The sequence below is a fragment of the Tachyglossus aculeatus genome, chromosome 16 (assembly GCF_015852505.1).
Source record: "Tachyglossus aculeatus isolate mTacAcu1 chromosome 16, mTacAcu1.pri, whole genome shotgun sequence".
Lineage (NCBI taxonomy): Eukaryota > Metazoa > Chordata > Mammalia > Monotremata > Tachyglossidae > Tachyglossus > Tachyglossus aculeatus.
Window position 1 is genome coordinate 46099886 of NC_052081.1, and position 27312 is coordinate 46127197.

At 43.5% G+C, this 27312-nt stretch overlaps 1 protein-coding gene across 2 annotated transcripts; it reads left to right on the top strand.

Moving 5' to 3' along the window:
- The first annotated feature begins 17398 nt into the window (after positions 1–17398).
- Positions 17399–25165, top strand: PNRC2 (proline rich nuclear receptor coactivator 2). Of its 2 annotated transcripts, XR_005454387.1 has the most exons (4): positions 17399–17559; positions 21757–21963; positions 22452–24528; positions 24577–25165. XR_005454387.1 is itself a non-coding variant. In XM_038758039.1 (3 exons), the coding sequence occupies exon 3, from the start codon at positions 22470–22472 to the stop codon at positions 22893–22895; it is 426 nt and encodes a 141-aa protein (XP_038613967.1). In that variant the 5' UTR covers positions 17399–17559; positions 21757–21963; positions 22452–22469; the 3' UTR covers positions 22896–25165. The 2 variants fall into 2 exon arrangements, 1 of the variants encoding a protein (XP_038613967.1); XM_038758039.1 differs by having other exon boundaries at positions 22452–25165.
- Positions 25166–27312: the final 2147 nt, after the last annotated feature.

A 27312-nucleotide genomic window follows, 5' to 3' on the forward strand; every position in this document is an offset into this window, starting at 1 on the left:
GGCTCTTTCCACTGAGCCACGCTGCTTCTCTGAACTAGAACTAGTAATAGTAGTAGAAACCTCCTAAAAGAAAAAATCACATTTCCTCCGAGAGGCCTTCCCTGGCAAAGCCCCTATTTCATTCAGTCATTCAATCGTATTTATTGAGCACTTACTGTGTGCAGAGCACTGTACTAAGCGCCTAGGAAGTACAAACTGGCAACATATAGAGACGGTCCCTTCCCAACAACGGGCTCACAGTCCAGAAGACTGTGTTTCCCCTGTTCCCATTTAATAATAATAATAATAATAGCATTTATTAAGCACTTGCTATGTGCAAAGCACTGTTCTAAGAGCTGGGGAGGTTACAAAGTGATCAGGTTGTCCCACGGGGGGGCTCACAATCTTAATCCCCATTTTACAGATGAGGTAACTGAGGCCCAGAGAAGTGAAGTGACTTGCCCAAAGTCACACAGCTGACAATTGGCAGAGCAGGGATTTGAAACCATGACCGCTGACTCCAAAGCCCAGGCTCTTTCCACTGAGCCACGCTGCTTCTTCTGATGGCTTTGACATCTGCACACAGTAAGCGCTCAATAAATACAATTGAATGACTGAATATTTAGTACTCTGTTTATTTTACTTGTACATATTTACTCTATTCATTTTATTTTGTTAATATGTTTTGTTTTGTTGTCTGTCTCCCCCTCCTAGACTGGAAGCCCGTTGCTGGGTAGGGACCGTCTCTACATGTTGCCGGCTTGTACTTCCCCAGCACTCAGTACAGTGCTCTGCGCACAGGAAGCGCTCAATAAATACGATTGAATGAGTGAATGAATCCTCATCCTTCACCCCAAGCTCATCTATAAAATGGGGTTTAGGACTGTGAGCTCCTTGTGGGACAGGGAGAGTGTCCCTCCCTGATTGTCCTGTATCTACTTCAGCGCTTAATACAGTGCCTGGCACATAGTAAGCGCTTAACAAATTTTATTTAAAAAAAAAGCTATTTCTAGGAATCGTCTTGATTGTCCCTGTGAGAGGAAATGATTACTAGCCCCAGAACCCCCTTCGGAAGCCAAGAAGCTGCACCTCAAGTGCATTACAACAAAAAACAAGTTTCTTCCACTTTGGTCTTGACTACTAAACCTTCATGATCAATCAATCAATCAATCGTATTTATTGAGCGCTTACTGTGTGCAGAGCACTGTACTAAGCGCTTGGGAAGTCCAAGTTGGCAACATATAGAGACGGTCCCTACCCAACAGTGGGCTCACAGTCTAGAAGGGGGAGACAGAGCTTAGGGTGTCATTTGCCTATTTTTGTTGTTGTTGGTAATGATAATAATACTAATAATGGCATTTATTAAGTGCTTACTATGTGCAGAGCACTGTTCTAAGCGCTGGGGAGGTTACAAAGTGATCAGGTTGTCCCACGGGAGGCTCACAGACTTCATCCCCATTTTACAGATGAGATAACTGAGGATCAGAGAAGTGAAGTGACTTGCCCAAAGCCACACCGCTGACAAGTGGCAGAGCCGGGATTTGAACTCATGACCTCTGACTCCAAAACCCGGGCTCTTTCCACTGAGCCATGCTGCTTCTCTGTTGGTATTTGTTAAGCGCTTGCTATGTGCCATTCATTCATTCATTCAATTGCATTTATTGAGCTCTTACTACGTGCCAAGTACTCTATAATGATGGCATTTATTGAGCGCTTACTTTGTGCAAAGCACTGTTCTAAGCGCTAAGTGCTGGGTCGGACACAATCCGTGTCCCACATGGGGCTCAATCAATCAATCAATCAATCAATCGTATTTATTGAGTGCTTACTGTGTGCAGAGCACTGTACTAAGCGCTTGGGAAGTACAAGTTGGCAACATATAGAGACGGTCCCTACCAACGGTGGGCTTCCAGTCTAGAAGGGGGAGACAGAGAACAAAACCAAACATATTAACAAAATAAAATAAATAGAATACCATCTTATTCTACCATCTCTACCTTCTCACCATCTTAATCCCCATTTTTCAGAGGAGGTAACTGAGGAGGCCCAGGGAAGTGAAGTGACTTACCCAAGGTCACTCAGCAGCCAAGTGGCAGAGCTGGGATTATTCATTCATTCATTCAATCATATTTATTGAGCGCTTACCGTGTGCAGAGCACTTGACTAAGCGCTTGGGAAGTACAAGTCGGCAACATCTAGAGACGGTCCCTACCCAACTGCGGGCTCACAGTCTACATATATATACCTGTATATATGTTTGTACGTATTCATTACTCTATTTATTTTATTTGTAAAATAAAAGCCCGGGCTTTGGAGTCAGAGGTCATGGGTTCAAATCCCGACTCCACCACATGTCTGCTGTGTGACCTTGGGCAAGTCACTTAACTTCTCTGAGCCTCAGTTACCTCATCTGTCAAATGGGGATGAAGACTGTGAGCCCCACGTGGGACACTTGATCACCTTGTACCCCCTCCAGCGCTTAGAACAGTGCTCTGCACCTAGTAAGCGCTTAACAAATGCCATCATTATCATCATCATCATCATATTTATTCTATTTATTTTATTTTGCTAATACCTGTACATATGTATATATGTTTATATGTATTTATTACTCTATTTTATTTGTACATATTTATTCTATTATTTTATTTTGCTAATACCTGTATATATGTATATATGCTTGTACATATTTATTACTCTATTTATTTTATTTGTACATATTTATTCTATTTATTTTATTTTGCTAATACCTGTATATATGTATATATGTTTGTATGTATTACTCTATTTATTTTATTTGTACATATTTATTCTATTTTATTTTGCTAATACCTATATATGTATATATGTTTGTATGTATTTATTACTCTATTTATTTTATTTGTACATATTTATTCTATTTATTTTATTTTGCTAATACCTGTATATATGTATATATGTTTGTACGTATTTATTACTCTATTTATTTTTTTGTACATATTTATTCTATTTATTTTATTTTGCTAATACCTGTATATATGTATATATGTTTGTACGTATTCATTACTCTATTTTATTTGTACATATTTATTCTATTCATTTTATTTTGCTAATACCGGTATATATGTTTGTATGTATTTTATTTGTACATATTTATTCTATTTATTTTATTTTGCTAATACCTGTATATATGTTTGCATGTATTTATTTTATTTGTACATATTTATTCTATTTATTTTATTTTGTTGATATGTTTTGTTTTGTTGTCTGTCTCCCCCTTCTAGACTGTGAGCCCGCTGTTGGGTAGGGACCGTCTCTAGATGTTGCCGACTTGTGCTTCCCAAGCGCTTAGTACAGTGCTCTGCACACAGTAAGCGCTTAATAAATACGACTGAATGAATGAATGAATTCTCTGGACCTCAGTTCCCTCATCTGTAAAATGGGGATGAAGATTGTGAGCTCCACGTGGGACAACCTGATATAACCTCGCATCTCCCCCGGCGCTTAGAACAGTGCTTGGCACATAGTAAGCGCTTAACAAATCCCATGATTACTATTCACAGATATCATAATGTACTTCACTCCTCTGGGCCTCAGTTTCCTCATCTGTAAATTGGGGATGAAGACTGTGAGCCCCACGTGGGACAACTGATATAACCTCGCATCTCCCCCGGCGCTTAGAACAGTGCTTGGCACATAGTAAGCGCTTAACAAATCCCATGATGACTATTCACAAATATCATAATGCACTTCACTTCTCTGGGCCTCAGTTCCCTCATCTGTAAAATGGGGATGAAGACTGTGAGCCCCACGTGGGACAACCTGATATAACCTCGCATCTCCCCCAGCGTTTAGAACAGTGCTTGGCACATAGTAAGCACTTAACAAATCCCATGATTATTATTCACAAATATCATAATGCACTTCACTCCTCTGGGCCTCAGTTCCCTCATCTGTCAAATGGGGATGAAGACTGTGAGCCCCACGTGGGACAACCTGATATAACCTCGCATCTCCCCCAGCGCTTAGAACAGTGCTTGGCACATAGTAAGCGCTTAACAAATCCCATGATGACTATTCACAAATATCATAATGCACTTCACTCCTCTGGGCCTCAGTTCCCTCATCTGTCAAATGGGGATGAAGACTGTGAGCCCCCTGAGGGACAACCTCCTCACCTTGTAACCTCCCCAGCGCTTAGAACAGTGCTTGGCACATAGTAAGCGCTTAACAAAGCCAATGATTGCTATTCACAAATATCATAATGCACTTCACTCCTCTGGGCCTCAGTTCCCTCATCTGTCAAATGGGGATGAAGACTGTGAGCCCCCTGAGGGACAACCTGATCACCTTGTAACCTCTCCAGCGCTTAGAACAGTGCTTGGCACATAGTAAGCGCTTAATAAATGCCATTATTATTATTATTATTATAATGATTGTTATTATTGTAGTATATGTCCGTGGGCGTGCTGCCCCCTGCTGGCCGTTTTGAGGCGGTGTCGCGAATTCATTCATTCATTCATTCAGTCGTATTTATTGAGCGCTTACTGTGTGCAGAGCACTGTACTAAGCGCTTGGGAAGTCCAAGTTGGCAACATAGAGAGACGGTCCCTACCCAACAAAGGGCTCCCAGTCTAGAAGGGGGAGACAAACAACAAAACATGTGGACAGGTGTCAAAATCTCTGCACACAGTTAGCACTCAGTGAATATTTATGTACATATTTATTCCATTTGTACATATTTATTCTATTTGTACATATTTATTCTATTTATTTTATTTTGTTGGTATGTTTTGTTTTGTTCTCTGTCTCCCCCTTCTAGACTGCGAGCCCGCTGTTGGGTAGGGACCGTCTCTATATATTGCCAACTTGTACCTCCCAAGCGCTTAGTACAGTGCTCTGCACACAGTAAGCGCTCAATAAATACGATTGAGTGGATGAATGAATGAATACGATTGATTGAATGAATGAATGTATATACCTGTGCTTACTTAGTACAGTGCCTGGCACATAGTAAGCAGCTAACAAATACCATTAAACAAACAAGTTAAATAATTAAAATTGCTAGGATGAAAAACTTGAAACTTTGCTGACCCAATAAGGAAAGGAACCAAGAAAATGTTAATAAGTTTTGTTTTATTGTCTGTCTCCCCCTTCTAGATTGTGAGCCCGCTGTTGGGTAGGGACCGTCTCTATATATTGCCATCTTGTACCTCCCAAGCGCTTAGTACAGTGCTCTGCACACAGTAAGCGCTCAATAAATACGATTGAGTGGATGAATGAATGAATACGATTGATTGAATGAATGAATGTATATACCTGTGCTTACTTAGTACAGTGCCTGGCACATAGTAAGCAGCTAACAAATACCATTAAACAAACAAGTTAAATAATTAAAATTGCTAGGATGAAAAACTTGAAACTTTGCTGACCCAATAAGGAAAGGAACCAAGAAAATGTTAATAAGTTTTGTTTCATTGTCTGTCTCCCCCTTCTAGATTGTGAGCCCGCTGTTGGGTAGGGACCGTCTCTATATATTGCCAACTTGTACCTCCCAAGCGCTTAGTACAGTGCTCTGCACACAGTAAGCGCTCAATAAAAACGATTGAATGGATGAATGAATGAATACGGTTGATTGAATGAATGAATGTAGCTACCTGTGCTTAGTACAGTGCCTGGCACATAGTAAGCAGCTAACAAATACCATTAAACAAACAAGTTAAATAATTAAAATTGCTAGGATGAAAAACTTGAAACTTTGCTGACCCAATAAGGAAAGGAACCAAGCAAATGTTAATATGTTTTGTTTTATTGTGCTCAATAAATACGATTGAGTGGATGAATGAATGAATACGATTGAATGAATGAATGTATCTACCTGTGCTTAGTACAGTGCCTGGTACATAGTAAGCAGCTAACAAATACCATTAAACAAACAAGTTAAATAATTAAAATTGCTAGGATGAAAAACTTGAAACTTTGCTGACCCAATAAGGAAAGGAACCAAGAAAATGTTAATAAGTTTTGTTTTATTTTCTGTCTCCCCCTTCTAGACTGTGAGCCCGCTGTTGGGTAAGGACCGTCTCTATATATTGCCAACTTGTACCTCCCAAGCGCTTAGTACAGTGCTCTGCACACAGTAAGCGCTCAATAAAAACGACTGAATGGATGAATGAATGAATACGGTTGATTGAATGAATGAATGTATCTACCTGTGCTTAGTACAGTGCCTGGCACATAGTAAGCAGCTAACAAATACCATTAAACAAACAAGTTAAATAACTAAAATTGCTAGGATGAAAAACTTGAAACTTTGCTGACCCAATAAGGAAAGGAACCAAGCAAATGTTAATATGTTTTGTTTTATTGTCTGTCTCCCCTTTCTAGATTGTGAGCCCGCTGTTGGGTAGGGACCGTCTCTATATATTGCCAACTTGTACCTCCCAAGCGTTTAGTACAGTGCTCTGCACACTGTAAGTGCTCAATAAATATGATTGAATGAATGAATATGATTGAATGAATGAATGTAGCTACCTGTGCTTAGTACAGTGCCTGGCACATAGTAAGCAGCTAACAAATACCATTAAACAAACAAGTTAAATAATTAAAATTGCTAGGATGAAAAACTTGAAACTTTGCTGACCCAATAAGGAAAGGAACCAAGCAAATGTTAATATGTTTTGTTTTATTGTGCTCAGTAAATACGATTGAGTGGATGAATGAATGAATACGATTGAACGAATGAATGTATCTACCTGTGCTTAGTACAGTGCCTGGCACATAGTAAGCAGCTAACAAATACCATTAAAAACACGAGTTAAATAATTAAAATTGCTAGAATGAAAAACTTGAAACTTTGCTGACCCAATTAAGAAAGGAACAAAGCAAATGTGACCAGAGTCAAATGGAATGAAAGACCTACATACCAGGCTTGCTTGGAAGGAGTTGTTTTCCCGCTTTTCCTTCTAGAAATTGTTTGAGGTAATTAAATTGGATTAAATTGGCGCTATTCAAGGGTAAGGGTTTGTCCAGGAATTTATTTTTGAGGCATTTTTGTGCTTTGTCAAAAGTAAGGCCATTCCAGAAACTGTTTGCCTGTAACGAAGATCATTCATTCATTCATTCAATTGTATTTATTGAGCGCTTACTGTGTGCAGAGCACTGGACTAAGCGCTTGGGAAGTACAAGTCGGTAACATATAGAGACGGTCCCTACCCAACAGTGGGCTCACAGTCTAGAAGGGGGAGACAGACAACAACAAAAAACACATATTAACAAAATCAAATAAATAGAATAAATATGTACAAGTACAATAAATATAATAATAATAATAATGATGGCATTTATTAAGCAGTTACTATGTGCAAAGCACTGTTCTAAGCGCTGGGGTAGATACAAGGTAATCAAGTTGTCCCACGTGGGGCTCACAGACTTAATCCCCATTTTCCAGGTGAGGGAACTGAGGCCCAGAGAAGTGAAGTGACTTGCCCAAAGTCAATCAATCAATCGTATTTATTGAGCACTTACTGTATGCAGAGCACTGTACTAAGCACTTGGGAAGTCCAAGTTGGCAACATATAGAGACGGTCCCTACCCAACAGTGGGCTCACAGTCTAGAAAGGGGAGACAGAGAACAAAACAAAACATATTAACAAAATAAAATAAATAGAATAAATATGTACAAGTAAAATAAATATAATAGTAATGGCATTTATTAAGCGCTTACAATGTGCAAAGCACTGTTCTAAGCGCTGGGGTAGATACAAGGTAATCAAGTTGTCCCTCGGGGGCTCACAGTTTTAATCCCCATTTTACAGATGAGGGAACTGAGGCACAGAGAAGTTAAGTGACTTGTCCAAAGTCACACAGCTGACAGTTGGCGGAGCTGGGATTTGAACCCATGACCTCTGACTCCAAAGCCCATGCTCTTTCCACTGAACCATGCTGCTTCCCCTCTCAGGATCACACGTGGAGAGTTTGGGCAAGTCACTTAACTTCTCTGGGCCTCAGTTCCCTCATCTGTAAAATGGGGATGAAGACTGTGAGCCCCCCGTGGGACAACCTGATCACCTTGTAACCTCCCCAGTGCTTAGAACAATGCTTTGCACATAGTAAGCACTTAATAAATGCCACCATTATTATTATTATAATGATAACGATGATGATGATGACCCCTCGCAGGATGCATGTGGAGAGTTTGGGCAAGTCACTTAACTTCTCTGTGCCTCAGTTTACTTCATCTGTAAAATGGGGCTGAAGACTGTGAGCCCCCCCGTGGGACAACCTGATCACCTTGTAACCTCCCCAGCGCTTAGAACAGTGCTTCGCACATAGTAAGCACTTAATAAATGCCACCATTATTATTATTATAGTGATAATGATGATGATGACCCCTCTCAGGATCGCACGTGGAGAGTTTGGGCAAGTCACTTCACTTCTCTGGGCCTCAGTTACCTCATCTGTAAAGTGGGGATGAAGACTGTGAGCCCCCCGTGGGACAACCTGATCACCTTGGAACCTCCCCAGCGCTTAGAACAGTGCTTTGCACATAGTAAGCACTTAATAAATGCCACCATTATTATTATTATAGTGATAATGATGATGATGACCCCTTTCAGGATCGCACGTGGAGAGTTTGGGCAAGTCACTTCACTTCTCTGGGCCTCAGTTACCTCATCTGTAAAGTGGGGATGAAGACTGTGAGCCCCCCGTGGGACAACCTGATCACCTTGGAACCTCCCCAGCGCTTAGAACAGTGCTTTGCACATAGTAAGCGCTTAATAAATGCCATCATTATTATTATTATTATTATTATTATTATTATTAGGGAGCAGAGCACTGAACTAAGCGATAAGCGATTGGAAGAGTTCAGTACAGTAGAGTTGGTAGACAAAATCCCTGCCCTCAAGACACTTAGAAAGCAAGGAGTCAGACATTAAAATAAATCCCAGATAGGGGAAGGGGCTGAGGCGAGATGAGTGCCAAAGTGTTCAGTCAGTCAGTTGTATTTACTGAGCGCTTACTGTGCGCAGAGCACTGTACTAATAGCTTGGGAGAATACAATGTAACAGACACATTACCTGTGTACAATGGCAGCGTGGCTCAGTGGAAAAGATTACGGGCTTTGGAGTCAGAGGTCACGGGTTCAAATCCCTGCTCCGCCACTTATCAGCTGGGTGACTTTGGGCAAATCGCTTAACTTCTCTCAGTGGAAAGAGCCCGAGCTTTGGAGTCAGGGGTCAAGGGTTCAAACTCTGGCTCTGCCAATTATCAGCTGTGTGACTTTGGGCAAGTCACTTCACTTCTCTGGGCCTCAGTTCCCTCATCTGTAAAATGGGGGTGAAGACTGTGAGCCCCCCGTGGGACAACCTGATCACCTTGTAACCTCCCCAGTGCTTAGAACAGTGCTTTGCACACAGTAAGTGCTTAATGAATGCCTTTATTATTATTATTATTCTCTGGGCCTCAGTTACCTCATCTGTAAAATGGGGACTAAGACTGTGAGCCCCCGTGGAACAACCTGATCACCTTGCTCCAGCGCTTAGAACAGTGCTTTGCACATAGTAAGCGCCTAACAAATACCATTATTATTATTATTATTGTAACCTCCCCAGTGCTTAGAACAGTGCTTTGCACATAGTAAGCGCTTAATGAATGCCTTTATTATCATTATTATTCTCTGGGCCTCAGTTACCTCATCTGTAAAATGGGGACTAAGACTGTGAGCCCCCTGTGGAACAACCTGATCACCTTGCTCCAGCGCTTAGAACAGTGCTTTGCACATAGTAAGCGCCCAACAGAAACCACTATTATTATTATTATTATTGTAACCTTCCCAGTGCTTAGAACAGTGCTTTGCACATAGTAAGCGCTTAATGAATGCCTTTATTATCATTATTATTCTCTGGGCCTCAGTTACCTCATCTGTAAAATGGGGACTAAGACTGTGAGCTCCCTGTGGAACAACCTGATCACCTTGCTCCAGCGCTTAGAACAGTGCTTTGCACATAGTAAGCGCTTAACAAACACCATTATTATTATTATTGTAACCCCCCAGTGCTTAGAACAGTGCTTTGCACATAGTAAGCGCTTTATAAATGCCATTAGTATTATTACTATGGCTGCTGAGTGTGAAGCACTGTAGTAGTAGTAGTATTCGTTTTTATTAAGTGCTTAGTACAGTGTCTTGCACCAGTTAGCACAACAGAATATGATTCATTCATTCAATCGTATTTATTGAGCGCTTACTTTGTGCAGAGCACTGTACTAAGCGCCTGGGAAGTACAAGTTGGCTTCAGTTCCCTCATCTACAAAATGGGGATTGAGTTTGTGAGCCTTCTAGACTGTGAGCCCACTGTTGGGTAGGGACCGTCTCTATAGGTTGCCAACTTGTACTTCCCAAGCGCTTAGTACAGTGCTCTGCACACAGTAAGAGCTCAATAAATACAATTGAATGAATGAATGAAGGAATGAGCCCCATGTGGGACAGGGACTGTGTCCTATCTGATTAACTTGTATCTATCCCAGTGTTTCAAACAATACCTGGCACATAGTAAGCGCTTCCAAGTGCTTGTACAGTACAGTGCTCTAAACACAGTAAGCGCTCAATAAATACAATTGAATGAAAATACAATTATTATTGTTTTTACTCTCTGCGCCTCAGTTAGCTCATACTGTAACGCGGGAATTAGGACTGAGAGCCCTCTGTGGGACAGGGACTGTGTCCTATCTGATTAACTTGTATCTATCCCAGTGTTTCAAACAATACCTGGCACATAGTAAGCGCTTCCAAGTGCTTGTACAGTACAGTGCTCTAAACACAGTAAGCGCTCAATAAATACAATTGAATGAAAATACAATTATTATTGTTTTTACTCTCTGCGCCTCAGTTAGCTCATACTGTAACGCGGGAATTAGGACTGAGAGCCCTCTGTGGGACAGGGACTGTGTCCTATCTGATTAACTTGTATCTATCCCAGTGTTTCAAACAGTACCTGGCACATAGTAAGCGCTTCCAAGTGCTTGTACAGTACAGTGCTCTAAACACAGTAAGCGCTCAGTAAATACGATTGAATGAAAATACAATTATTATTGTTTTTACTCTCTGCGCCTCAGTTAGCTCATACTGTAACGCGGGAATTAGGACTGAGAGCCCTTCGTGGGACGGGGACTGTGTCCTATCTGATTAACTTGTATCTATCCCAGTGTTTCAAACAGTACCTGGCACATAGTAAGCGCTTCCAAGTGCTTGTACAGTACAGTGCTCTAAACACAGTAAGCGCTCAATAAATGCGATTGAATGAAAATACAATTATTATTATTTTTACTCTCTGCGCCTCAGTTAGCTCATACTGTAACGCGGGAATTAGGACTGAGAGCCCTCCGTGGGACGGGGACTGTCTGATGATCTCGCACCCACGCCTAGCACATAGTAAGCGCTTAACAAATATCATAAAAATAAAGCAAAGCTATTTGGGAATCTATTCCAGACGATCCTCAGCCCCTGCCCCTGCGCCCTGCTAACCTAACTCCGACTGAACAAGGGTTCTTGTGTGTCTCAGTCCTTCCAGGAAGTTTTTGGAGGCAGTTCACTTGAGTCAGGGCCTCCCTAGGCAAACAGGCTGTGGTCTCGCTTCGTTTGGAAAGGGCGCTTTCCGGTGGAACACAGCCCGGAAACTCCAGGGAATTTTCAACAAAATTCCTTTATTACTCTATTTATTTATTTATTTATTTATTTTGCTTGTGCATATCTATCCTGTTTATTTTATTTTGTTGGTATGTTTGGTTTTGTTCTCTGTCTCCCCCTTTTAGACTGTGAGCCCGCTGTTGGGTAGGGACTGTCTCTATGTGTTGCCAATTTGTACTTCCCAAGCGCTTAGTACAGTGCTCTGCACATAGTAAGCGCTCAATAAATACGATTGATGATGATGATGACGGAATAAGAAATTTGGTCTGGAAGCTGCCCCACTGCAGAAAGGAATCGGCTGTGCTTCCTGAGACCCTTTCAAATCACTGTGAGCCCATTGTTGGGTAGGGACCGTCTCTATATGTTGCCAACTTGGACTTCCCAAGCGCTTAGTACAGTGCTCTGCACACAGTAAGCGCTCAATAAATACGATTGATGATGATGCTGAGCCGCTACATTCCTGTGTGTACCTGAGTTACTGGAAATTTATCCTCCCTTTCCTTTTCACCGCCGTAAAAATCTCAGACTTCCATAAATAGTTCGCGCCGAGCAGTAGTAGAAATATTGGTGTTATTCATTTTGTCAAGGGGCCCCAGGATGGGGCCGGTTTTTTTTTCCAGACCTGCTGGAGTTACCCAGGCCTTTTGAATCAATCAATCAATCAATCAATCGGATTTATTGAGCGCTTACTGTGTGCAGAGCACTGTACTAAGCGCTTGGGAAGTACAAGTTGGCAACATATAGAGACCGTCCCTACCCTTGACCCCTGGGGGATTGAGACCCTGTGGGGAGGATTCTAGTCCTAGCGGTTTTTTCTTGTTGCTTTTTGTGGAATTGGTCAAGCACTCACTTGGTGTCAAACAGTTGTAAGCGCTGGGGTAGGTGAGCTTAGTACAGTGCTTTGCATGTAGTAAGCGCTTAATAAATGCCATTATTATTATTATTATTATTACAGGCCAATTAGGTTGGACAAAGTCCCTGTCCCACATGGGGCTCACAGTCGAAGTAGGAGGGAGAATGGGTATCGAATCCCATTTTACAGCTGAGGAAACTGAGGCACAGAGAAGTTAAGTGACTTGCCCAAGGTCACTCAGCTAGCAATTGGCGGAGCAGGGATTAGAATTCAGGTCCTCTCACTCCAAGGCCTTGTTTCTTTCCCCGAGGCCGCACTGCTTTTCCCAGCTGTGCTTTCATACTTGTCGCTGTCTTTTGGGTTCCAATTGGAGTCCAGAGTGTAATAATAATCAATCAATCAGTCAATCGCATTTATTGAGCGCTTACTGTGTGCAGAGCACTGTACTAAGCGCTTGGGAAATACAAGTTGGCAACATATAGAGACGGTCCCTACCCTTGACCCCTGGGGGATTGAGACCCTGTGAGGAGGAGTCTAGTCCTAGCGGTTTTTTGTTGTTGCTTTTTGTGGAATTGGTCAAGCACTCACTTGGTGTCAAACAGTTCTAAGCGCTGGGGTAGGTGAGCTTAGTACAGTGCTTTGCACGTAGTAAGCGCTTAATAAATGACATTATTATTATTATTATTATTACAGGCCAATTAGGTTGGACAAAGTCCCTGTCCCACATGGGGCTCACAGTCTAAGTAGGAGGGAGAATGGGTATCGAATCCCATTTTACAGCTGAGGAAACTGAGGCACAGAGAAGTTAAGTGACTTGCCCAAGGTCACTCAGCTAGCAATCGGCGGAGCAGGGATTAGAATTCAGGGCCTCTCACTCCAAGGCCTTGTTTCTTTCCCCGAGGCCACACTGCTTTTCCCAGCTGTGCTTTCATACTTGTCGCTGTCTTTTGGGTTCCAGTTGGAGTCCAGAGTGTAATAATAATCAATCAATCAGTCAATCGTATTTATTGAGCATTTACTGTGTGCAGAGCACTGTACTAAGCGCTTGGGAAGTACAAGTTGGCAACATGTAGAGACGGTCCCTTCCCAACAGTGGGCTCACATTCTGTCTCTCCCTCTAGACTGTAAGCTCGTGGTGGGCAGAGAATGTGTCTGTTTATATCAAGCGCTTAGTACAGTGCTCTGCACACAGTAAGTGCTCAATAAGTGCTCAATGAGAAGCAGCGTGGCGCAGTGGAAAAGAGCCCGGGCTTTGGAGTCAGAGGTCATGGGTTCAGATCCCAGCTCTGCCAATTGTCAGCCGTGTGACTTTGGGCAAGTCACTTCGCTTCTCTGGGCCTCAGTTCCCCCATCTTTAAAATGGGGATTAAGACTGTGAGCCCCCTGTGGGACAACCTGATTACCTTGCAACCTCCCCAGTGCTTAGAACAGTGCTTTGCACATAGTAAGCGCTTAATAAATGCCATTATTATTATTATTATCATTAATAAATACGTTCGAATGAATATTGATATAGTGTACTCTTCCAAGTTCTTAGTACAGTGCTCTGCACACAGTAAGTGCTCAGTAAATACCACTAACTGACTGACAAGCCGGGCTTGTTGATGGCTCAAACGACCCCATCACGCCAACGCCATGCCATAACGCTGGCTCCGTGGGCAGATCCTTTGTCTCCTAGTACAGTGCTCTGCACACAGTAAGCGCTCAATAAATACAATCGAATGAATAAAACGACAGGATAGCACACAGTATGTGCTCAATAAATATGATCGGATGAATAAAATGACAGGATATCTGCAGAAAATTAATGCTATCCAACTTGGGCCTCATCCCGAGAAGTCTGGTTCATTGAGGTTCCTCTGTAGAGGCGAGGGAGAGACGGAGGAAGAAAGGGTTCAGATAATAATAATAATAATAATTTTGGTATTCGTTAAGCGCTTACTATGTGCAAAGCACTGTTCTAAGTGCTGGATGACCTGGGAAATAGATTTTCGGGTGAAGTTGGGGTCAGGATTAGTGTGAAGCACTGTGAGGAAAGACTAATGAGCAAACCACCTGATACTGAATTTTGCTTCAACCTCAAATTTTTCTCCTTATCTTCTTGGTTCAGAAGAAGGTTAAAGATTTCCCAGCTGCCCTCCTCCCAAGAGCCCGCCCAGGAGATATTGTGGTATTTTTATTGCTGTCAGGTGCTTCCATTTTTTTTAATGGTATTTTTAATGCTATTTTTAATGGTATTTTTTAATGGTATTTTTTAATGGTATTCTAGACTGTGAGCCCACTGTTGGGTAGGGACTGTCTCTATATGTTGCCAACTTGTACTCCCCAAGCGCTTAGTACAGTGCTCTGCACACAGTAAGTGTTCAATAAATACGATTGATTGATTGATTGATTGATTTGGATGTCACATCACTTCTCTGGGCCTCAGTTCCCTAATCTATAAAATGGGGATGAAGCCTGTGAGCCCCCCCGTGGGACAACCTGATCACCTTGTTAACCTCCCCAGTGCTTAGAACAGTGCTTTGCACATAGTAAGCGCTTAATAAATGCTATCATTATTATTATTATTATTATTATTATTATTATATATGCATATATACAGGTGCTGTGGGGAGGGGAAGGAGGTAAGCACTTAACAAATACCATCATTATTATTATTAACAAAAACCGCAGTTGTTATTATTAGACTTCTGTGGGTCGGTGTTGAGAGGGGAAGGAACCAGGGCCGAACAGGAGGTTGGAAAGGCCTTACCATACCTCCTTACCTCCTTCCCCTCCCCACAGCACCTATATATGTATATATGTTTGTATGTACTTATTACTCTATTTATTTTATTTGTACATATTTATTCCATTTATTTTATTTGGTTAATATGTTTTGTTTTGTTGTCTGTCTCCCCCTTCTAGACTGTGAGCCCACTGTAGGGTAGGGACCATCTCTATATGTTGCCAACTTGGACTTCCCAAGCGCTTAGTCCAGTGCTCTGCACACAGTAAGCGCTCAATAAATACGATTGAATGAATGAATGAATGAATGAATGAAAGAAAGCCCGTGCTCTTTGCACTGAGCCACGCTGCTTCTCTTAACCCTACCTCCTTCCCCTCCCCACAGCATCTGTATGTATGTTTGTACAGATTTATTACTCTATTTATTTTACGTGTCCATATTTACTATCCTATTTATTTTGTTAATGACGTGCATCTAGCTTTACTTCTATTTATTTTGATGACTTGACACCTGTCCACCTGTTTTGTTTTGTTGTCTGTCTCCCCCTTCTAGACTGTGAGCCCGCTGTTGGGTAGGGACCGTCTCTAGATGTTGCCAACTTGGACTTCCCAAGCGCTTAGTCCAGTGCTCTGCACACAGTAAGCACTCAATAAATACGATTGATCGATTGATTGTGAGCCCATTGTTGGGTAGGGACCGTCTCTATATGTTGCCAACTTGGACTTCCCAAGCGCTTAGTCCAGTGCTCTGCACACAGTAAGCGCTCAATCAATACGATTGAATGAAGGAATGAACTTCTGTGCCTCATTTCCCTCATCTGTCAAATGGGGATGAAGACTGTGAGCCCCCCGTGGGGCAACCTGATCAATCAATCAATCAGTCATATTTATTGAGTGCTTACTGTGTGCAGAGCCCTGTACTAAGCGCTTGGGAAGTACAAATTGGCAACATATAGAGACAGTCCCTACCCAACAGTGGGCTCACAGTACCTCCCCAGCGCTTAGAACGGTGCTTCGCACATAGTAAGCGCTTAACAAATACCATCATCATTATTATTATGAACAAACACTGCAGTTGTTATTATTAGACTTCTGCGGGTCGGTGTTGAGAGGGGAAGGGAACCCAGGGCCGAACAGGAGGTTGGAAAGTATATATGGAGGTTGGAAAGTCTGTATATATGTTTGTACATATTTATTACTCTATTTATTTTACTTGTACATATCTATTCTATTTATTTTGTTAGTATGTTTGGTTTTGTTCTCTGTCTCCCCCTTTTAGACTATGAGCCCACTGTTGCGTAGGGACTGTCTCTATATGTTGCCAACTTGTACTTCCCAAGCGCTTAGTCCAGTGCTCTGCACACAGTAAGCGCTCAATAAATACGATTGATGATGACGACTGTCTCTATATGTTGCCAACTTGTACTTCCCAAGCGCTTAGTTCAGTGCTCTGCACACAGTAAGCGCTCAATAAATACGATTGATGATGATGACTGTCTCTATATGTTGCCAACTTGTACTTCCCAAGCGCTTAGTACAGTGCTCTGCGCACAGTAAGCGCTCAATAAATACGATTGATTGATTGATTTTTTTTAATAGCATTTATTAAGCTCTTACTATGTGCAGAGCACTGTTCTAAGCACTGGGGAGGTTACAAGGTGATCAGGTTGTCCCTCGTGGGGCTCACAGATTTAATCCCCATTTTCCAGATGAGGTAACTGAGGCACAGAGAAGTCAAGTGACTTGCCCCAAGTCACACAGCTGACAATTGGCGGAGCTGGGATTTGAACCCATGACCTCTGACTCCAAAGTCCGTGCTCTTTCCTACTGAGCCACGCTGCTTCTCTAGATTGTCTCTAGATGTTGCCAACTTGGACTTCCCAAGCGCTTAGTCCAGTGCTCTGCACACAGTAAGCGTTCAATCAATACGATTGATTGATTGATTGATTGATTGAAAGGCTCCTTCTGAGGAGCAACAGCTCTTCCCGACAACCTCTCCTCTGAGGCGATTTCAAACCCACAACAACAACAACGCCATCGCCGCCTTTCTTCCCTCCTCCCTTCTCTCCTCCCCAGCAACAGGCGTGCGCCCCGCTCCCATTGGCTGGGGCGCGGCGGGGCGGCGCTCCCATTGGCCTAGCGCCGGCTCCCTGGCAAGGCCTACGGGCCGCCTCCATTTTGTGGCGAAGGAGAAGGGAGAAGGAAGGAGGAGGAGAAGGAGGAAGAGAAAGAGGCTGTGGAAAGGGCAGCCGGTCCTGGGCTCCGGAGCTCGTCTGTGGCCGGCGGGGGCCGGTACCTTGCCGCCATCGCCGCCGCCTCGCAGAGCCTGCAGTCGGTGAGGGGAGGCGGGGAGGGCCGGTGTAGGCCGCGCCGCCATGTTGTGTGGCCAACCCTATTGTTTGGGGGCGGGGGACAGCTGGGCACCCAGGCCTCCCCTTCATTCATTCACTCAGTCGTATTTATTGAGCGCCTCCTGTGTGCTGAGCACTGTACTAAGCGCTTGGGAAGTCCAAGTTGGCGACATCTAGAGACGGTCCCTACCCAACAGTGGGCTCACAGTTTAGGCGAGTCCCCCTAAGCACTGTGCAGACTGAGCCCCCTTCCTTCCTCTCCCCCTCTCCTTCCCCACAGCACCTGTATATATGTTTGTACATATTTATTACTCTATTTGTTTTACTTGTACATATCTATTTTATTTATTTTATTTTGTTAGTATGTTTGGTTTTGTTCTCTGTCTCCCCCTTCTAGACTGTGAGCCCACTGTTGGGTAGGGACTGTCTCTAGATGTTGCCAACTTGGACTTCCCAAGCGCTTAGTCCAGTGCTCTGCACACAGTAAGCGCTCAATAAATACGATTGATTGTACATATCTATTCTATTTATTTTATTTTGTTAGTATGTTTGGTTTTGTTGTCTGTCTCCCCCTTTTAGACTGTGAGCCCACTGTTGGGTAGGGACTGTCTGTAGATGTTGCCAACTTGTACTTCCCAAGCGCTTAGTACAGTGCTCTGCACACAGTAAGCGCCCAATACGATTGATGATGATGATGATAGGGACTGTCTCTAGATGTTGCCAACTTGGACTTCCCAAGCGCTTAGTACAGTGCCCTGCACACAGTAAGCGCTCAATAAATATGATTGATTGAATCTATATGTTGCCAACTTGTACTTCCCAAGCGCCTAGTACAGTGCCCTGCACACAGCAAGCGCTCAATAAATACGATTGATTGATTGATGTAAATATGTTTGTACACATTTATTACTCTATTTTACTTGTACATATCTATTCTATTTACTTTGTTAGTACGTTTGGTTTTGTTCTCTGTCTCCCCCTTTTAGACTGTGAGCCCACTGTTGGGTAGGGACCGTCTCTATATGGTGCCAACTTGGACTTCCCAAGCGCTTAGTATAGTGCTCTGCACACAGTAAGCGCTCAATAAATACGATTGATTGATTGTACGTATCTATTCTATTTTATTTTGTTAGTATGTTTGGTTTTGTTCGCTGTCTCCCCCTTTTAGACTGTGAGCCCACTGTTGGGTAGGGACTGTCTGTAGATGTTGCCAACTTGGACTTCCCGAGCGCTTAGTACAGTGCTCTGCACACAGTAAGCGCTCAATAAATACGATTGACTGATTGATGTATATATGTTTGTACACATTTATTACTCTATTTATTTTACTTGTACATATCTATCCTGTTTGTTAGTATGTTTGGTTTTGTTCTCTGTCTTCCCCTTTTAGACTGTGAGCCCGTTGTTGGGGAGGGACCGTCTCTATACGTTGCCAACTTGTACTTCCCAAGCGCTTAGTCCAGTGCTCTGCACACGGTAAGCGCTCAATAAATACGATTGGTTGATTGTAGTAAGCGCTTGGGAAGTCCAAGTTGGCAACATCTAGAGCCGGTCCCTACCCAGCAGCGGGCTCACAGTCTGGACGAGTCCCCTTAACCCCCAGGGCACCGGGAACGGGTGGAAAGAGCCCCAGTCCGAGGCCACGGGTTCAAATAATAATACTAATGATGGCATTTATTAAGCGTTTACTATGTGCCAAGCACTGTTCTAAGCGCTGGGGAGGTTACAAGGTGATCAGGTTGTCCCTCGGGGGGGGCTCACGGTCTTCATCCCCATTTTACAGATGAGAGACTGAGGCCCAGAGAAGTGAAGTTTAGACTGTGAGCCCACTCTTTTATACTGTGAGCCCACTGTTGGGTAGGGACTGTCTCTATATGTTGCCAACTTGTACTTCCCAAGCACTTAGTACAGTGCTCTGCACACAGTAAGCGCTCAATAAATACGATTGATTGATTGAAGTGACTTGCCCAAAGTCACCCAGCTGACAATTGGCGGAGCTGGGATTTGAACCCCTGACCTCGGACTCCAAAGCCCGGGCTCTTTCAACTGAGCCACACTGCTTCAAATCCCGCCAACTGTCAGCTGTGTGACTTTGAGCAAGTCCCTTCACTTCTCTGGGCCTCAGTGACCTCATCTGGAAAATGGGGATGAAGACTGGGAGCCCCCTCCGTGGGACAACCTGATCACCTTGTAACCTCCCCAGCGCTTAGAATAATAATAATAATAGACCCAGTTTTTGTGGTCCTGGTTAATGAGGATGGATGTGGAGTTGAAGGGATAGAACTATTTGGGTGGAATTTTTTAAAGAAAGTTCTGTCTGTAGCACTTCCGCAGCTAGATGCACGCAGATTTAATAATAGTAATAATGATGGTATTTGTTAAGCGCTTGCTATGTACAAAGCACTGTTCTAAGCGCTGAGGAGGTTACAAGGTGATCAGGTTATCCCACGGGGGGCTCACAGTTTTCATCCCCATTTTACAGATGAGGGAACTGAGGCTCAGAGAAGTGAAGTGACTTGCCCAAAGTCACACAGCTAAGTTGTACTTCCCAAGCGCTCAGTCCAGTTCTCTGCACACAGTAAGTGCTCAGTAAATACGATTGAATGAATGAATGAAAAGTGGTGGAGCTGGGATTTGAACCCGTGACCTCCGACTCCAAAGCCCGGGCTCCTTCCGCTGAGCCACAGTGCTTCTCTGTGTGCTTTGCACATAGTAAGCGCTTAATAAATCGCTTCTAGAAGTAAGTGCTTCGAGACTGTGAGCCCACTGTTGGGTAGGGAACGTCTCTATATGTTGCCAACTTGTACTTTCCAAGCGCTTAGTACAGTGCTCTGCACACAGTAAGTGCTCAATAAATACGACTGAATGAATGAATGAATAATAAATGCCATTATTATTACTTAAAACCTAGCGGGGTCCCCGCCGATGGAGGGACTTCCCGGCCTCCAGCCAAACTTTCCATCCTGAACCATCATGACGATGGTATTTGTTAAAGCGCTTACGATGTGCCAAGCACTGTTCTAAGCGTTGGGTCAGAGACAAGGTAACAACCCTTTGCCAACTCGGCTGTTTAGCAGATTGTCAGCAATCTCTTGGCTTGCCCTCTTAATCTTGTTCAGCTCTTAGAACAGTGCTTTGCACATAGTAAGCGCTTAATAAATGTCATCATTATTGTTATTATTATTATTAATCCCCATTCTACAGATGAGCTGAGGCCCAGAGGAGTGTAGTGACTGGCCCCAGGTCACACAGCAGACAAGTGGCGGAGTCGGGATTAGAACCCACCTCCTCTGGCTCTCAACTCCGAGATCTTGCCATTAGGCCATGCAAGATTTCGACCTGTACCCCGGAGACGGTCTTTTTTAGGGGGGTTAGCGATCTTCGCCACTTTATCGCCCTTTAAGGCTGGAGGTGATTTAAAGGGGTGGCAGAGCCCGGGAGGGTGTTGAGCAAAACTACATTTCGGGGTTACCTTAAAAAAAATTGAAAATAAAAAGGAACTTTTTCCCTGGTCGGGAAGAGGAGATCGCGATTGGATGTCATAGAGAAGCAGCGTGGCTCGGTGGAAAGAGCCCGGGCTTTGGAGTCAGAGGTCATGGGTTCAAATCCCAGCTCTGCCACTTGTCAGCTGTGTGACTTTGGGCAAGTCACTTAACTTCTCTGGGCCTCAGTTCCCTCATCTGTAAAATGGGGATTAAGACTGTGAGCCCCATGTGGGACAGCCCGATCACCTTGTAACCTCCTCAGCGCTTAGAACAGTGCTTTGCACCTAGTAAGCGCTTAATAAATGCCATTATTATTATGTCATAGGACCCAGTTTTTGTGGTCCTGGTTAATGAGGGTGGATGTGGAGTCGAAGGGATGGAGCTATTTGGGTGGAATTTTTTTTTAAAGAAATTTCCGTCTGTAGCACTCTTTTGCGACAGGAGATGCAGCCAGAGTTTTCTTAAACCTTTAAAAGCCTTAAAAGCGCCCTTTGGGGTTGTCTTATGTTGCTTCCTGCTGGAGCCTTCCCACCCAGATGTTTGTTTTGATCCGAATGGAGAAGGAGAAGGCAAGCCCGGGCTTTTTCGAGGGTTCCTCCGGCGCTCCGATACGTATTTTTGCCTTTTAGCCCCCCGTCCAGGAACAAAGTGAATGGGGTCCTTGTCCGCGCTTACATCCCTTTCTCTGTTTTGCAGCTGGGACTTTTCCTGGAGCCCGTGTGTTGAGGAGACTCCGATGTTGGGCTCGGCTTCGTGGCTGAACACAGCGGATCAGCCCATGAAAACTTCCACTCTTAGACAAAGGAAGAGATCTGGCGGAAAGCAGCATCTATTATCCCAGGCGAGGCAGCAGGGAAGAGGACAGGTGGTGGAGATTTTGCAGTCAGAAAAGCAGACTGAAAGGTAGAGAAATCCCTTTTTTCTTTAAAAAAAAAAAGCGGTATTAAGTGCTTATTATGTGCCAGGCACTGTATTAAGCACTGGGGTAAATACAAGCTAATTGGGTTGGACTCAGTCCCTGTCCCACATTGGGCTCAAAAGTCTTAGTCCCCATTTGATGAGGTGACTGAGGCACAGAAAAGTTGTGACTTGCCTCAGGTCAGGTCACCCGAAGGTCAAGTGGAACTTATTGAGCGCTCACTGGGTGCAGAGCACTGTGCTGAGCGCTTGGGAGATGCGGCCCTCAGCTGCCTTGAGAGGTTTCTGGCTGAATTTAGAATCCTAGAGCTAAAACGTAATTGGATTTGCAGACCTGCTTGGTTCTCCGGAGACCTAAAAGCCCGCGGGGCGTAGTGGTAACCGTAGGAAGGTGGAATCGGTAAGTCCCGGCCTCCGCGAGGCTTGATTGTGTCCCGAGAGTTCACTGTGTCTCGTGTCCCCCTTCCTCGCAGGTGACATTGAAGCTGAGCATGGGTGGCGGAGAAAGGTTCAACATTCCACTTCCCCAACCTAGAAATGTCACGAAGAACCAACAGCAGCTTAACAACAGGCAAAAGAATAAGGATCAGAATTCCCAGATGAAGCTAGCGCACCTGAAGAAAGAAAGAGGACAGAGCCACAACTCGTCAGCTGCTGGATGGCAGGTCGGGCAGAAAGGGGGAAAGAACAGCGGTCAGCTCCCAAAGAATCAGAACCGGAACCCCAACTCGTCACGCGCCAACTCCCTTTTTACACCTCAGACCAATCAGAATTACGCCGGAGCCAAATTTAGTGAGCCACCTTCACCGAGCGTACTTCCCAAGCCACCGAGCCACTGGGTTCCCGTTTCCCTTACCCCTTCCGATAAAGAGACCATGACCTTCCAGCTAAAGACCTTGCTTAAAGTGCAGGTCTGACGGGCCCGAGAGCACGCCGAAGCGTCGGGGGTTCAGATCACGGGGTTTCACGTTTGACCGTAGATCCGTCTCCAAGCTCCAAAACGTAGAAATGGCACGATTAGGGACTCACCTCAACTAGCTGCAAAGAACAGTTAATTGCACGGCGGGGTGGGGGGTTGCGGGGGGGATGTTCCCCATGGAGAATTGGGAGCGCTGGTTGAATTCTGCAGCGGTAAACAGCTTTGTTCTCCTTTAGAGTGCTGTCTTTAAGCGGAACAGCTCTGAAGTCTGCACTCTGATTTAAAGTGAAGGGTGGTCGGGGTGGGGAGGGAAGGAAATAAATCCCCAACTTTTACACCAGTGCTATTGAGTTTAATGGGTAATAACCGGCAGGTTTGGAACACAAAGACCGCTTGCATTTAGCCACTTAAAGAGACGAAGCCGTATTGGAAAAGCAAGGGTAGGATTTTGGTACCAACCGAATTGGAGAAATTTACGCGTCGTGGTTTAATAGAATGGGAAATTAGGTGTGGTGACAGTGACTTTTCCCCGGTTCAGTGCATGCCAGCTGCCTTCAACAAAAAAAGCCCTGATGACCTCCCTTTTCTCCTAGGGTACTTGGTGTGCACTGAACAGTTCTTGTTTTTAACGTCCTTTGAATTGATTTAAAGCACTGAGGAAGCTTGGAGATGGATCTGGCCTCAAATTCGGATACCCTGGAAAAAGGTTAAATTAGGGTAGCACGGGTGGCCAGTGTAAAGTTGAAATAGGGAAGAAAGAGCCATGTAAATAAGTGTAAAAACTTGTAGCATATGTAAATTTATGCTGGGCTTTCCTGCAGAAATAAAATATTTTTTAGTACCAAACTGCTGAATGTAAGACCATGCTGTAGACATGGACTGGCTTAAGAGTCAAAATATTTTGTTTAAAAGAAAACCTTTAAGCACATGTTTGTCTACACCCTTGCACTGAAGTACCAGTGAATGTGCACATGCCGTGTTTGTTATGTTGTAACTGGGTTTTAAGTCTGGTGCAAGAGGCTTTCATTTAGAAGTTTTTTTTTTATAAAAACAAAAAAAACAAAAACAACAACAACAAAAAACCCTTAAAAGGCTGCCAAGGCTCAAACGTTCTCTTTTGAATGTATAAAGGAATGTCTGACTTGAGAAACGATTAACGTGCTTCAGGGTTTTTGTTTTTTTTAAAATTTTGAATCCAAGGATCAAGCAGTAAAGAAGAATCGACTGGAGTCGTGTGTTGAATGACAATCTTCTGAGACCTAAAACGACATTCCTTTTGTTTACGAGGGACATTGAAAGTCATGGCACGGGCTCTGTACGAATGTGTGCCTCTTGCCTACTTGGAAAGTCTGAATACCTTTGTCAGAACAATTCCCAGTTGTGCATTTATTTTGTCCTGGACAAAAAAAAAACAGTTGCCCCCAGGATAATTCCTTCAACATACTGGGCGGATTTTGAAGCGGATTTAAAAACTCGATCAGTAATCCATTCGGGTACCAACTTCATTCAAAATGAGTTTCCAGAATTGTAGAAATGTTAAGTTCTGACTCCTTGCCTGTATGCTAAGCGTGCCAGGTATTGAGCCCAGTGACTCGAGATTGTCATTCTCAGTCACATCAGCCCAAAATTAGGTCCAAAGGAAAAATAAAAACAGTAAGTTCACATCAGCCCAGAATTAGGTCCAAAGGAAAAATAAAAGCAGTAAGTTCACATCAGCCCAGAATTAGGTCCAAAGGAAAAATAAAAGCAGTAAATTCCCACTAGACTGTAAGCTCCTTGTGGGCAGAGAACAAATGTACCAACTACTGTATTGTACTCTGCTTCACGCTTAGTACAGTGCTTCTAGACTGTAAGCCCGTTGTTGGGTAGGGACCGTCTCTATATGTTGCCAACTTGGACTTCCCAAGCACTTAGGATGGTGCTAAGCGCTCAATAAATACGATTGAATGCTCTGCACATAGTAAGTGCCCAATAAATTCCGGTGATTGATTAGTTCTTGGTTCAAGATAAACTTTGGTGGTACTTAGTTGTACATCGCTATACCTTCAAAAATATCACAGCTGTCAATGTTTACAAATGTGCTTTTCCAAATAAAGCAGCAATTGGCTAGTTACCTCACCAAAGGGGGGGGGGGGAAAAAAATCCCCTCAAGACCAAATGAGTTATGTCCAAATATAATTCTGGTGTCCAAAAAAACTTCAAGCATTTAACTATGCGATGTATTAATTTGAAACTTTAAATTTAAAATAAACTATTTTACTCCCCCAACCTGTCTGCTCATCAGTTCCTTTTTTCTCACTGTGAAACATCGCAAACGGGTCGAGGTGCCCAGCCCTGCGCGTACAATCACCGAAACACCTAGGATATTTCACGCAAATAACATCCTTGCGCCACTTTGAGTACCTTCTGTGTTTTCTCCGTCCCCTTTTATAAGGTGGTGAGATAAATCCGTATGGCACCTCTGCTTTAATGGCCTCTGAAGGTCTGATGTAGGTTTTGATTAAAGCATAACACACCATGACCTTGTTAGGATGTAAATCCTCCTATAAGGATCGGTGCAATTCATGCTCATCTCACCGGTCCGAGATTGTGTCCTCCGAACTGATGAGGAGCTGGATATATCCACCAAACATCAAACACTTGCACACTTACAACTTGAGAGTAAAGTAACCACAGCTTAGCCCACGAGCGAGGCTGTTGAATTATGTCAAATTTATCAGACATTGACATAATTCAATGGTGATAATTCAATAATTCTGATAAATGGTGGCGGTCCCCTAATACGGCCAAATGATTTGCTTTCTCCATCCCCAGCCATCACACCCGAGCTGCTCGCTGTTTTGTAAGAACGTCACCTATCATTCCAGAGGACAAATCACATCCCAACCATTCGCTGGCGACGATAATCCAAAACAATTCCAACTCCATGCTAGCCGCCAACCAAGCTACAGCGTTTCTGAGCGCGTTATTCCACCTACCTGAACTCCAACCCTAAAGATGGATTTTTAGGCCTAAACTCCAAACTCAAAAACTCAAAAAAATCACTCTGTTTTACTTGTACCTATTAACTATTCTATTTATTTTGTTAATGATGTGCATCTAGCTTTAGTTCTATTTGTTCTGACGATTTTGACACCTGTCCACATGTTTTGTTTTGTTGTCTGTCTCCCCCTTCTAGGCTGTGAGCCCGTTGTTGGGTAGGGACCGTCTCTGTATGTTGCCAACTTGTACTTCCCAAGCGCTTCGAACAGTGCTCTGCACACAGTAAGCGCTCAATAAACACGATTGATTGATTGATTGAATAAATATGATTGAATGAATGAAAAGCCCTGACTCAGCCCTCTTTTCCCCAGCCCCCTCTCCCTTCAGTGTCATTTTTGTGCTTTGAACAGTGCTTTGCACATAGTAAGCGCTTAAATGAATGCCATCATTACTATTATTATTATTTGGGCACTTGGTATTTACCCCATCCTCAACCCCACAGCAATTATGTACATAATTTATATTTTTTAAATTTATATTAACGACTCTCTAGACTGTGAGCCTGCTGTTGGGTGGGACCGTCTCTATATGTTGCTAACTTGTACTTCCCAAGCGCTTAGTACAGTGCTCTGCACACAGTAAGCGCTCAATAAATACGATTGAATGAATGAATGGACTGTAAGCTCATTGTAGGCAGGGAATGTCAACTGTGTTACATTCTCCCAAGCGCTTAGTACAGTGCTCTGCACACAGTAAATGCTCAAATACCATTGAAGTAATTTGTACTTAGCATTTTAGTAACAGTGGGAAAATTCTGAGTTTTTTTCTAAATGACTTTTAAAATGAGGAATGTGCGGTCTGCTGCCTGAGAGGAATTTAAGGATCTTAGGAAGGGCAGGAATACCAAGAGAAAAACACAATGGATCTTCCCTGTTTTCTGTAAGATGACACTCTCCCAAGCGCTTAGTAGAGAAGCAGCATGGCTCAGTGGAAAGAGCCCGGGCTTTGGAGTCAGAGGTCATGGGTTCAAATCCCGGCTCCGCCAACTGTCAGCTGTGTGACTTTGGGCAAGTCACTTCACTTCTCTGGGCCTCAGTTCCCTCACCTGTAAAATGGGGATTAGTGTGAGCCCCCCGTGGGACAACCTGATCACCTTGTAACCTCCCCAGCGCTTAGAACAGTGCTTGGCACATAGTAAGCACTTAATAAATGCCATTATTATTATTATTATTACAGTGCTCTGCAGAGGAAGCTCTCAATAAATACCATTGATTGACTGTATCTGTTGCCAACTTGTACTTCCCAAGCGCTTGGTACAGTGCTCTGCACACAGTAAGCGCTCAATAAATACGATTGATTGATACAGACCCGGAAGTTCAAGATGTGGTTGTTTTTAAAACCAATGTTTTAAAATTAAATTCTACGTGGCGTCA